Raw genomic sequence first — 13,774 nt, 5'->3', positions numbered from 1 at the left:
GGCAGCAGTGCTAATTACTGAGCCACTGTGCCGCCCCTTGTTTGAAGAGGTCACGTTGAATTGTAGACTGACGTGAATCCAGGGGAGATGATCTTAGAGTACTAAACATAGCATGTTTGGAATGACTGCAGTCTCACCTTTCTTTAAACTGGTATCAAATATCAGCATCTTCAAAAGGGGGAGAACTCATCATTTTATTTGATATTGCTGACTGCTGTTTGGGAATGAGTTACATTACAGATTAGTGCTAACAAGCAGAGATGAAAAGCTTGCTGCAAGTTCTGGCTGATCATTACAGTGGGCTGTGCTGTGAAGGTTAACAGACCAATTAAGGTACGTGAAAATCTCCTTCATTTGGAGTATCAGAAAAAAGCATATTTTTAAAATAATACATAGGAGGTGCAGCTGTCAATTACTTTATTTTTCACTAAAGATTGCATTTTCTTAATCCCTTCTTTATACAAAGAAATTTGTAGCTGGTGACATCTAAAACATGCCCGAAAACCTGTTGCCAGGCCACACCTCAAAAGACCGCAGTGAACTCAAATCTTTCTATCTCCTGTTGCTCAAAAAGTACATGCAGCTGAAATAAAGGAGCTGGAGGTCCATGTGGGAGCCAGATAAAAGACTCGGACTCCACTTATGGCAGACTAGAAATGCAAAGACAAACACTGAGTAACTTTGTTGCAGACACTTAAAACCTGCCATATTACATAGACATTTTAGACAATCAAACATTAGTCACTATTGAAATGTAACAAGTGCAGCAGTCGATTCACACATAAAGTTCCTGCTTTGAGAAATAAGATGACAACCAGATAACCAGCATCATTAAAACAGATTGGGAGAGAAATAACGACCTGGATAACATGAGATATCCTCCACTATTGTTTTAAAGTTCAATTTGTACTTTTACATTGAACCATGAGGTCAGGGAATTCAACCAGGGCAGCACAGTGGCTCAGTGATTAGCACTGCTGCCTCACAGCGACAGGGACCCGGGTTTGATTCCAGCCTCAGACAACAGTCTGTGTGGAGTTTGCACATTCTCCCAGTGTCTGCATGGGTTTCCTGTGGGGGCTCCAGTTTCTTCCCACAATCCAAAGATGTGCAGGTTGGGGAATTGGCCATGATAAATTGCCCATAGTGTCCCGGGATGTGTAGGTTAGGTGCATGAGTCAGGAGGAAATGTAGATAATAGGTTAGGGGATTGGGTCTGTTTGGGTTATTCTTTAGAGGGTCAGTGTGGACAATTTGGGCCAAAGGGCCTCTTTCTACACAGTAGGGATTCTATGACAACTTAAAAATGAAAGACCAATAGCATTGTGGATGCTGGAATCTGAAACAAAAACAGAAGTTGCTGGGAAACTCAGGAGGTCTGGCAGAATCTGTACAGAAAAATCAGAGTTAACATTTTGGATCCAGTGACCCTTCTTCAGAACTGATGCTAGCTACGAAAAAGATGTCTCTATATGGATGATGGAGTGAAAGAGTAAGCAACAGGAGGAGATAGAGCCCAATAGAGAGAAAAACAAAACAGCTGGACACAAAGGAGTGGACAGAGCTGGTTGGAGTGGACTGATCTAGGAGTTTAACAGCAAAGATGGCTCAGAAATAATGGCAGATGTTTAAGAAAATAGTTCATGGCTCACAACAAAGTGAGAAACTCAGTGAGAAAGAAGTATTCAAGGAAGGGGATGAGTCAACCATGGAACTCTGGAATTTAAAGATGGTGACAAACTGAAAGGAAAAAACATATGTTGCTGCAAAGATTAATAAAGCAGAGGATTAGGAAAACTTTAAAAACCAATTAAAAGGCAACAAAAAAGGGAGAAAGTAAACTTTGAAGAAAAATTTTCAAACAATGTCAAGACGGACAGCAAGAGTTTCTGTAAATAGATTAAAACAAAGACAGAAAGCAAGTGAATAGGCTCCGCTGAATATGAGGCTGGGGAAATAATAGAGGAACCATGAAATGACAGAGGTGTTGAATAAATACTTTGTGTCAGTTAGCAATTTGAGATGATTTGTAGCTCAGGTTGATGATAACTATGTAAGTCAGCTCTCTGAGCTTAGGTTTGTTATCAGACATTCCGTCACCATACTAGGTAACATCAGTGAGAATCACCTTAAGAAACATACCACCAGTGCTTCACCAGAGATTCTCACTGATGATGTTACATAGTATGGTGACAGAATGTCTGAAAACAAACTTTCAAGCTCAACAAGCTAACTTACAGACTTTGTGTCAGTCTTAATGGTTTAAGACTGGGAGAAGACCATCCAAAAATATTGAATAATCAAGAGGAAAGGAAATAGATATAACGACCAGAGGGGGAGTTAAAAAGTACTGGGAAAGTAATGGACTAAAGATTGATAAGTCTCCTGGGACCAATGTGTGCATTCGAGTACTCTATGCTTTAACTTTTGAACATCACTGCTTGTCCGAGGAATATTTGATATTCGGCTTTGTTTTTTTGCTGTCCTGTATTCTCACTTGCAGCTTTTCTCTTTCTTGTCACTAATTTAACATTCTTCTAACTTTGGTTACCCCTAAAATTAGTTTAAACCAACTGCAACAGCACTCCCAATGAGATACAACAATCAGCTGCATTAACGTGTAACTTATACAGCTTGTACATATTCAATTGTCCCAGGACTGCTCCCAAAGCATCAGGAATCTAATGTTTTCTGTCTGTTTCTGGTTCTCCAGCCACATGTTCAATCAATCAATGCTCCTAGTTTTATGCTAACTAGTACATGGCACTGGGAATAATGCATGCTCCAGCTAACTAGCTTTCCTCTCTGAAATCTGATCTGAAAGAAATGCTTCATGTCCAGTTGATTTTATTTTTAAAATGCAAAAATCATCATGATAGAATCATACAGCACAGGGTGGCACAGTGGCTCCACTTCGGGAAACTGTGTGAAGCTTGCACATTCTCCCTGTATCTGTGTGGGTTTCCTCCCACAATCCAAAGATGTGCAGGTCAGGTGAATTGGCCATGTTAAAGTGCCTATAGTGTTAGGTGCATTAGTCAGGGGTAAATATAGGGTAGGGGAATGGGTCTGGGTGGGTTACTCTTCGGAGGGTTGGTATGGACTTGTTGGACTGAAGGACCTGTTTCCATACTGTAGGGAATGTAATCTAAAAGGCCCTTCAGCCCATCCAGTCTGTACTGGCAATAACTATCATGAAAGACGCACTAATCCCAATTTCCTGCACTTGTCCCATTTAATAGCTTTCCATTGTTCCACAAATTAAGGTGGAATTATATTGCCTTACCTCAGGTAAATGTTGTCTTAATGGTAAGGCAAAGGATTGGGAAAGTTTTAAAAACCAAGAAAAAGGTATCAAAAATAGGAGAAAATGAACTTTCAGGGTACATTTTCTAGCAATATCAAGATGGACAGCAAGAGTTTCTTTAAATATATAAAAATGAAAAGAGATGGCAAATGAACATTGGAAACAAAAGTGAACTTCAAGATTGAGAGAGAATGTTCCGCCCGTTTCCTCTTATAAGCAGCTTCCTTGTCTGGAAGGGAATGGGAATTTCATTCTCAAATACAACTTGTCCAGCATCCAACTACCCAAAGGGATGCCATCGTGTGCAAAGCACCTTGACCTTCCTGAGACAACGTAATGATTTCCATTCCATGACATTAATCTGTCTTCCAAAATACAAATTTCTCACCAATTATCCAGGCCCCCAAGTCACTAAGTGTTTGTTAAACTGTCCAAAACAATCGGTGCCTCATCAGACAATGTATTACAAATGTAAGCTTTATTTACTTTTATTTAAACTGCATTTCTTTTCTCTACATTTGCCCTCTGCAGACAACTGAATATTGCACTCCGACACATCATAATCAGAGTCAATAATCTGTTAGGACATCCTCTGCTTGCGTATGTAGCAGTCAGATTCCTCAACGAGGAATTAATGCAGTATTGTCATCCATTACAGAAAATATACAGTTAAGAATATTGCCCCATTCGTGAGTGTTTGATCATGCCTGAAACACGCACGAGGTCAGTTCCGGTCTCCCAATAGGGCACTAAAGTGGAAATGGTAGAACAAGAGGGATGACTAACTGAAGTTAGGAGGTGTCCAAGCCCACTTCCAGGACTTGGCAGAATGGCAGGTGAGTTGTTCATTTAAAACACACAGACAATACAGAACTCAAGTGGAGGCAGTGACAAAGTGGTCATTTCACTGGAATAATAACCCAGACTAATGTTCTCAGGCTGCAGTAAATGGCAAACTTGGCATAATGACAACCTTGTAACCACAGTCACTTGTAAAAATGGTTTTCCTTCCTTGAAGGACTACTATCCTTGTCTGGCTTATCCATGACTTTGGATCCAGGGCAACAAGGTGGATGTGTAACTGCCCCTTTAAATGGCTAAGAAGCCATACTGTCCAAAAGAAAGTAGGGATGGGCAATAACTGCTGGCCCAACCAGCAAGGTCCACTTTCAAGAATGAACTTTTAAACAAACTATTTGCAAAGAGCTGGCACAGTGACAGACTAAATGGTGTCTTCTTGAGGTGTAACCATTCTGATTCTATAATATTATGATATGAGGTGAGATATTGGGCAGACATACGTGTGCTCAAGGCGTTCAGTGGTTTAAAACAACACGAAATTTTGAGACATAATACACAATATGAATTCACTTCATATGTGAAGCTATTTGAGACATCCTGGTAAGTGCTTTATAAATACATCATTATTTCTGACTCTTTTCTGCTAAATACTAAAGATCAGCATTTGTAGTGTTGTCAAATCAAATACCAATTGTAAAAATCAAATAGAACTCCAATCATATTATGATCAAAATTGTTACTGGCAATCATGCAATTTTATTAATCCAAACATTAACTATTATTAGTATTGATTTGAGAATGCACACCAATAAAAGAAACAGGTCTGACATACAGAATTTGAGTAGACCTTAAATTTAATCTGGCATCAGTTGAATCTGAGTTCACTGTGATAACCTACAAAAAGTAATAAGTAAATTGCTAAATATTTTCCATCTTTCTCTATGGTGTTGAATGAATAATAACTTAATTGTAGGAATTCTGTACCACACAGCAAAACGGAAATTAAAATATGATGCCTTGCTAGCATTTGTTGAATTTGTATCCAACATCACATGGATGAAGCTGATTCAGTTTCTATTGAAATCTTTAATTACTGAATGAACAAAGAAGAAACATATTAAAATAGTCCCATCAGGTCATAGTTCAAACCAATGACCTCCATCTCCTGGAAGGACAAAGATATTAGGAACCCCACCCCTCTTGATGCCTATCACTATCCCTTCACCACAGCTGGTCTAAAACCTGCAAATTTATGTTCAATACATTATGCAAATATCTTCACTACAAGGACTACAGTGGCTTAAAAAAAACTCACCATGTTTTCAAGGGAAGCTAGAGATAGACAATAAACTTTGGTCTTGTTAGCAGCCCTCCCATATCCCAAGAATGCTTTCTAAAAAGAAAATCTGATAAGTGTTAGTCTCCTTCCTAATTAAACATTAAGATCCTACTTCAATTTGATTCAAGTAGCTTAAAAGTGATAAGGGAAAAAATAGCAGTGAAACAGTTTACTGAGTATACTTGACAGCTCCTAGAACAATTTTACATGTTACAAAACAAAAATCCTATTAAACTATCCAACCTTTCAATATAGTTTGTATTGGAATGAGACGAGATTTTTACATCCTTCAAAAATTAGCCCCCATGCTCCTTTTATTAAGGAGTACATTTCCTGAAGCAAGCTAAAGAGGCCACTGAGGGAAAATGGGAGCTAATTAGCACAGTCAATGGATGGATTGCAATATTTATAATAATAGTTTCAAATCATTTTGAGGGAAATGGATCTGGAATTGTTCATTGCCACTTGCTCAAAACCCATCACTGGAGGTGTTCCGTTGGGTATCCATGATACACTACTAAAACATTACCAATGAAGACTTGAGCTGAATTTCTGAATTAGTTAGAACATTCTAACTGTTTGCTCATACCCAGACAGAGAGGAAAAGAATGATAACATCAGGCTGTGAGATAATGATGGCTATTAACTACACTCAGACATGATGCACTCATCCACCCAATAATCTGTCAGCCTCAAGTCCATTCGACTAAATGTACGAGCGTCTGTGAATTAAATACAGAGGAGCTGCAAGCACCCAAGTACCCTAAACAATTCCAATTTTTAATCTAAGCTGCTGATAATTGATTCTCATCAAGCAGAATCACCATTAAATTTAAAAAGCACATTCCATTCATTGTGAGCATATGGAATTCCAATAAAATGACAGTATATGGGAAAATGATACTATTTAACACATCATGTCTGTGCCAGCGCCTTGGAACAACTATCAATTACTCTCATTTCTCTGGCTTACTCTACAGCATTGCTTTTTTTTGGCTCCAACTCTTACCCAACTCCCTTCTGAAAGTTACTTTTGATATATTGCTTCCATCAGCCTTTCAGACAGTTCCGTCCAAACATGACAACTTGTTTTGCAAAAATATCTGTATCTGTTATGTTCTGCCAGGTTCTATTGCCACTCAAAATAGTTTTATTGCCACTCGAAGTGGGTTTTCCACATTTAAGCAACCAAAACATTTCCCAATTTGAACACCTCTATTAAACCTTCTTGAACCTTTCCTTCTCTGAGAGGAAACATTTTCTCAAATACCTCTACCTAACTAAAATCTTCTATTATTTTAACACTCCCCTCCAGTGTGATAAGCAATGCTCGCCACTGATTTCTGCTTTCTAACTTGACCAATTTTGTAGTAAATAAGCATGGCCTTTTTCACTCAATAGCCCTGTAACCCAACTTGAAGCCCATAGTGCGGTACTAATCAAATGTCTTTTCAAAGCCCACCATGCACATATTAAAATGCACTACGCTCAACTATCCTGTTATTTCACTCAATCAGCTTCGTGAAACACAACTCACCGTTTACATTTTATTTTTCCAAGTGCCAATTAGCTCTCTCCCAAACAAGTGTTTAACTAATTCTCTCCATTAGGCTGACTGGCGTATATTCCTGCTCATTCCTCTCCTTATTTTTTGAACAGGGGTGCAATATTTGCAATTTACATTTTCCAGTCCTCTGGTACCACTCCCATACTGACAAGTATTGGAAGATTATAGTCAGAACCATGACCATTTCCATATTTACTTCTTTCAGGAATAAAGGGTGCATCTGATCCAATCCAGGTGACTTTTCTGGTTTGAATACTGCCACTTGTGAGTACTGTTTCTTTATCTGTTGTAAACTTCTTCAACTTCTTGACCTCCTTCTTTACTGCCATATTAATGTCTTCCCATTTAAATTTCATTTTAGGAAGTTTCATTGGAATAATTTCTTCTCACATTTTTCTCATGTATCCTCTTTGCATGGAATTTCACTCATCAAAGCTTTCTCTTATTCATTCCCATAGCCTTCAAGTTACAGGAATACTCTAGACCAAAGGCTTCCAAACTTCACTTATCAAACAATTGGTCCTGCACACCTACCAGCATCACGTTGTGTCATAAAACTGTTTTCCACACATTGATTCTATCTTTCCCCAACCTGCTCTGTATATCCTGCATTTACAACTCCTCTACAAACCTTCTCAAAACCGATCTTCTGTAATCAGGATTTGTGTACGGTGTACTAACTTCTTCCCCCATGGCATGAATCCTTTTCACTGATAACCTCAACTTGCAAACTTTCTTTGGATATTTTGTATTGTTATTAAAGATGCCACATGAATGCAATCTTAGTTCTGCTTTTGTTTTTCAGGCTACTTAAGTCAATTGAACATTTTCTTAAAGGCAATACCCCTTCAAATGTTGGGACCACTGTACATTTATAGAATTGGTAAATAATATATTTCATGAATGAATTATCAAATGACATCTAGCCTTTTGATGTTGGGGTCATAAGAGATGGAATTTTCAAATAAAAACATTTAGAAACTCTGAAATACCCTATTGTGCATGGCATAACACCATGAAACTTTCAGATCAGTTGGCTCTACCCAGCTAATTTGTAATAATCATCAACAAATCTCAGAGCAGCCAAACTCCTTGCTGGATATAATATGTGAAACCAGGGCAGGCAATGTGCTTGTATTTCTCTGCAGTAGCCATGTGGAAACACTGAAACCTGCTCTAAACCAGGTTAAACGATTATCGTTTGGAGCAATTTACTGCACCATTTCTCCAGATCCCTGAAATGCATCTCCAGCCGAAATTCCTGCACACACAAATATTGTGAGCGGGTTATTTTGTTTCTCCAGGAAACATCAGGGACATGAGAGTGATACTATCCTCCCCCGAGATAAGATAGTGCTCCCAGGTGATCCTGACAGTTTGAAAGAGGCCAGGTTTTTCAAAGAGACAACCAAACAGCACTCGAGCTCAAATTGCTGACTGAAGGGTTGCTGGTGATCAAATAGCAGAGAGCACTTTCACCAGGGCAAACATACCAATCTGTTTCTGGCCATGTCACATGCTCTTCCTTTTGAGGACAATAATTTATAGAATGTCTGTATCGTTAATTGGGAAGCATCCTAATTTTTAAAATATTTACAAACATAACTCAATGAAAAAAAAATGATGCATTAAAGGATTTGTGTTGGATACAAATTTCAGTGACATACCCCTTGGGCATGCTTCCTGAACCCAAGGGGTACCACAGTTTGCGAATACCTGCTCTAGACTGAATAACCAACTTTGTTATTTAACAGTATTTGTCACATCTTTTGTCATCTGTTAACTATTTTGACAGTGATTGCAGAAAATCAAGCCTTGCCCAGATTATGAGTTAATCCTTTTACTCCAACACATTTACTTCAAACATCAGTTTGGGGTGCGAACTACATTTGAAAATACAAACTTACAGGTCAACACAAGTATGTGGGGAAATGTACAAGAGAATCTTTAAATGATCTCTCACCCCTTACAAGTTTCTAGTTTTAAAGATGAACATTAAAAGAGCACCCTCTGCAACTGGATGTAACTGGCAAGCAAACTTAATCAGAGAGGAAGTTGAACAATTTGTCAGTTTGGCCATACAGCACATGACAGAAATAACATGCAATGCAATACAATTTATACCACTACGGCCCATACAAAAGTATGTTCAGATGAAGTCAGTATTCCTTAACGATAATGCAATCTGCCAAACAGAAACAATTTTATTCATTAGCTATGCAGAGTCATAAAGTCGTACAGCATGGGAGCAGACCCTTTAAGGTTCAAATAGTTGGCGCTGACCAGACATCCCAATCTGACTTAATTTCGTTTGCTAGCATCTGGTCCATGTCCCTCTGAACCCTTTGTATTCATGTACCCATCCGGCTGCCTTTTAAATGTTGTAATTGTAACTCTCAAGCCACTCTCCAACCTCCCATGTGCTCTCTCCCAATCTCCTAATCTCTCTCTCTCTCTCTCTCTCTCTTTTCCTCCCGTTTAAAACATTGTTGTTTTTGAATTGATTTTGTTTATTTTAAAAATTCCGAAAGCAAAACCAAAAACTTGGAGACAGTAATTACTGTCTTAAGTAATTACTTTCCTCAAGAATTTGAGGAAATCAGCTCAATCACTGAAAACAAAATCTCAAAAAAAAGGAACAGCTCTTACAGCTACAATTCTCTCCTGTCTACCACTTTGGGGTGGTATAAACAGCTCAGAATATTCAAAATATAATTCTTAAAATATGAAAATTGAATGGCAAAAGATATAAAATTCTGACTGAAACTATTTATTCTAGTCAAAGAAAAGTCACTAAGCTTACTATTCTATGTTAAAAGTCACTTAGAATTAAAAGGCACATTTTAAAAATATGCAATGATTTAGAATATAACACCTTTATGAATTGCTGAGAGATTCCACAACTAGGGATATCACTCAGATTGAATTACTGAATGATTCAAAAAGACTGTGAAGGAAAGATTTTCCAACTAAAGATTTCTATTTGTCTCTTTGCTCAGATTCAAATTGGTTATTTGCTCATTTTACTAGCTGTAATCCACTTTCAAAATATTTTAATAAATGCCTTGAATAGCCACAAATAAGATGGGCAAATGCATTTTCCCATAACATGATGCGTAGAGAAAACTAATTCATATTCAGGTGCGGGTGAAAACTAATTCATGTTCAGGTGCGGAAAATCATGTTTGAAAACTCTCATAAGACAAAAATATGGATAATAAATCAATTCCCACAACATACGTTTTGGCTTAATCAGAAAGAATATTTCAATTATGGCATTGAGAGAATAAATAAATCTCACTTAATACCTGCAAATCCTATTTGGGCTTGTCTGCATTCTGGCCCGACTACCCCTTGAAGGGAAACATATTTTAAAAGCTTTTTTCCAATATTGTGTCAAATGTGCTGTGACAGCAAATATTTCCTGTCATTCATTTTCTGCCCTATTGTCTTATTTCACTAGACAGCAACATCCAAGTCATTTCTGAATTAATGCTTGTATTACATTGTTTTTAGTACTCATTAAAATTACTTTAGACCCTCAATCTGTTGTTTGCAGCAGTAACATCAACTGCCTCAGACCAAATATTATTTTGGAGGCTAAAATCTTTCAGAAATGGTTGCCTGCTTTCTGTGATGTCTATTACCCCACAGCCAGAACCATGAATTGGCCATTGATTTTCTTATGCTATCCATGTGTGAGTGAGCCTCTGCATTCTGACCTCACTCAGCTCACCAATCCATGCCTATCAGTTGCCTGATAGACCACATCCCTCTCCTTTTCCTCATCCCTAGCACAGATTTCTACGTCCAAGTTCCACCTAATAGCAATAATCAATTGCCTGTCACAACTTCAATGCCCAGACATTATCTGTATTCATGGCCGGTCACAGACAACGTTGTGATTTGAAGGTGAAAGTAGACAAGTATTTAAAACATAGATAAATACAGGACTAGCAATTAAGGACAGTGGGAGTACTTTTTAAACCACATTAGAGGTGGCAAAGGTACAACACACCAAATGTTAGTCAACTTAACTTTGTACTACTACTGTTAGAGGGTTCTTCGTAAACTCAGAGCTCAATACATGAGCATTGTAGAACAGCACTCAACAAATTGGATAAAGTCAATGTTGAACACAAAGTCACACAAAATGTATAACACTGTGGTGAAAGCATATCTTGAGTGCACTAAGTAATGCACACAATAAAATATTAAAGCCATTGAACCAGCTCAGATAAAAGGCATGAGAATGACACATTCTCAGTGGATCAAGAGGAAAGATTGGATTTACTGGCAATTGTCACATTGTCAGCTAGAAGAAAAATAAAAGTGTGTGCACCTGATCACATTCAAGTGGGAACTTTAAACCACTTCTAGCAAGAAAGGAATAGAGGTGGGATTACAGAGAACAGTAAAATTTAAATGGCTAAACATAGGAAACCTCACACTAATCCACTAAAAGGGGATTTGGAGACTATCCAAATTGCTCACTTTGGCGAGGTGTTTCAGTGATGATATCTAAATAAGGTTCCATTCTGCAAACATTGGGAGCTATTTTATTTCACTGAGCATCCTGGAAACATGATAGAAACTGCAAGTTACCAGGTCCAGCAGGTTTGGATGCTTCAGGCAGATTGCCTCTTCCACCTTTGCAATCTGTATTAATTACTTTGCTTTTCCTGCTTGTTTTCTGTCAATGTAACTTATGTATTATTGTGAAATTTTGTAACTTAATGTTTGAAATTACTGTGTTTATTTTTATTCTATTTAACCTGGAAGCACTGTTCCATCTATGCTTATTAATGAGAACAAAACTGATTGAGGCATCCTAATCTTATGCTGTGCATTGATTAAGATTGAAGAGTTACCAAGTGCATAAAAATGTCTGTCCGCTCCAGAGAGGAATTATAACTGTATTTGATGTTGAAGTGAGAGTTCTTACCAGCCTCCTTGGAGACCTGCACAAAGGCCTCCACTCCACTCTCGCCGTAGCTTCCTTCTGAAGCCAATGTGGACACGTAATTCCATCCAAAAGCCTTCACAATGTCCACCATGGCCTGGGTCTGGTAAGAGTCTGGTGGAATGACACGGGAGAAGAAAGCATAGCTGCTGTTATCACTCAACTCTGGCGCGGTAGAGGCATAACTGATCTGCGGAATCTAAACAGAAAAGGAAAGAAGGTTACTCTTAAATTCAATACAAAAAGTGCAGAAGATTTAGCATGGAGCTTGGCAAATCTCAGCTTCATTTCAGGGAGATTCAATTTCACACAAGATAACCACGTACTAAAGGAAGGGGTTGAATGCATTATGATAATGGAGTTATGGTGACTGATTTATTTACTTGAATGAGCACTGGATAAAAGGTATCTAGTGAATGCAAGATCTTCTGCCTTTCCAAAACACAGCAGCAGAGAAATGTGAAAAGTGACATTTAATCAATGGCTATGGGGTAACTGATAGCAAACTAGTTTGAACATATGAACTTGTGTTTCTTTTTAAGAACTATAATATTAAAATAAATCACCTTGTCAATCACAATGAATGACTGCCATTCCAGACAGACAGTCATTTGACATGAAGACGAACACTCATTAACAGTGTGCATGTGACCAGAAATTTTACATGTCAAAGTTTTCACAGTAGATTATCTTTCACGAGATATCAGTATTTTGAGAGAGAACAGTTGAAATCTGAGAAACTGAGTACTTAAAGACTGACCATACGATAGGAAATGCACCGTAAAAACATTGGAGCTTACATTGCGCCTCAAATCACAAGGTTTGCTTTCTTGTTGCCGAAATCTCTTTGCTTGCGGTAGTTTCTGAAGCGCTCAAATGACCCCTCATGGCAAGTTTAAAAAATGTAAAGAATGTAAAATTTGGTTTGCTTCTCCTGATTACTGACATGGCACTGCAGTGCTGAAGGAATGCTGCATTGTTTGACTTGCTACAATTTAAATAAGACATCAAATCAAGAACATACCCTCCCTGTTGTCATGGTTTAAAGGATTATTAAATGGTCCTTTGTCATAAGTCAAAGACAAGAAGGAAATTCTCCCAATTTGCTGGCCTATATCATCTGTCAATCAATACCCACCTTGCTGTTTGCAGGGTCAGGCTATGACAAAAGCCAGCAATGACATTAGCCTGTATTACAATTGTTGCACTTCAAGGAAGTAAATTGTATATGACATACTTGAGACATTTCTGACAGATGCAATAGTTATACAAACAAGACTTTCACTCAACTGAAAAATTTGAGAGATGTCAGTCCAAGACTCGCAATTTAACTTATGAAAATTTCAAGGAGGCCAGTATCACTGAGGTGAGCTATCCATTATAAAGTCGTTGGGGTCAATCCATTATCAATGCTGATTTAATGATTGTAGTGTTGTCAAGATATAGAAATCAAAAAAGCCCCAAAGCATTCTGTAATTTTTTGCTGTATCCTAAGGTTGGTCAGGGCGATCTAGCCTCCTAATTGCGAGTTAGACCGTAGGTTGTGGTCAGCTTACCAATAAGCCCGGACTAGAATCTCATTTAAAGAATTATCAGCATCACAAGTTACCATAGGGTGTTTACTCTTAGTTAAAGATGAACAATCAATCAACCCTCAAAACTGCTCTGCCATTCAATTAGATTAATGTGATCTGTACCTCAAATAAATTGACTGATCTTAGCTCCAGACCCTTACTAAACAGGAATAAATTAAACTCCAACTCCAAATTGGCAGCTGCATTTCAAGAAAGGGGAAAG

The 13,774-nt window shown here is 38.0% G+C and overlaps 1 protein-coding gene across 1 annotated transcript in view; it reads right to left on the bottom strand.

Moving 5' to 3' along the window:
• Window positions 1–13,774, bottom strand: part of LOC132822385 (metabotropic glutamate receptor 7-like) — a 750,094-nt gene that overhangs the window by 542,563 nt on the left and 193,757 nt on the right. The window contains exon 2 of the mRNA XM_060835730.1: window positions 11,960–12,176. Coding sequence (XP_060691713.1) covers window positions 11,960–12,176 — 217 coding nt within the window. The remainder of the gene's footprint in view (window positions 1–11,959; window positions 12,177–13,774) is intronic.

Source organism: Hemiscyllium ocellatum, chromosome 14 (genome assembly GCF_020745735.1).
Source record: "Hemiscyllium ocellatum isolate sHemOce1 chromosome 14, sHemOce1.pat.X.cur, whole genome shotgun sequence".
NCBI lineage: Eukaryota > Metazoa > Chordata > Chondrichthyes > Orectolobiformes > Hemiscylliidae > Hemiscyllium > Hemiscyllium ocellatum.
The sequence above is the reverse complement of the archived record's forward strand: the minus strand, read 5'-3'. Positions and strand labels throughout refer to the sequence as shown.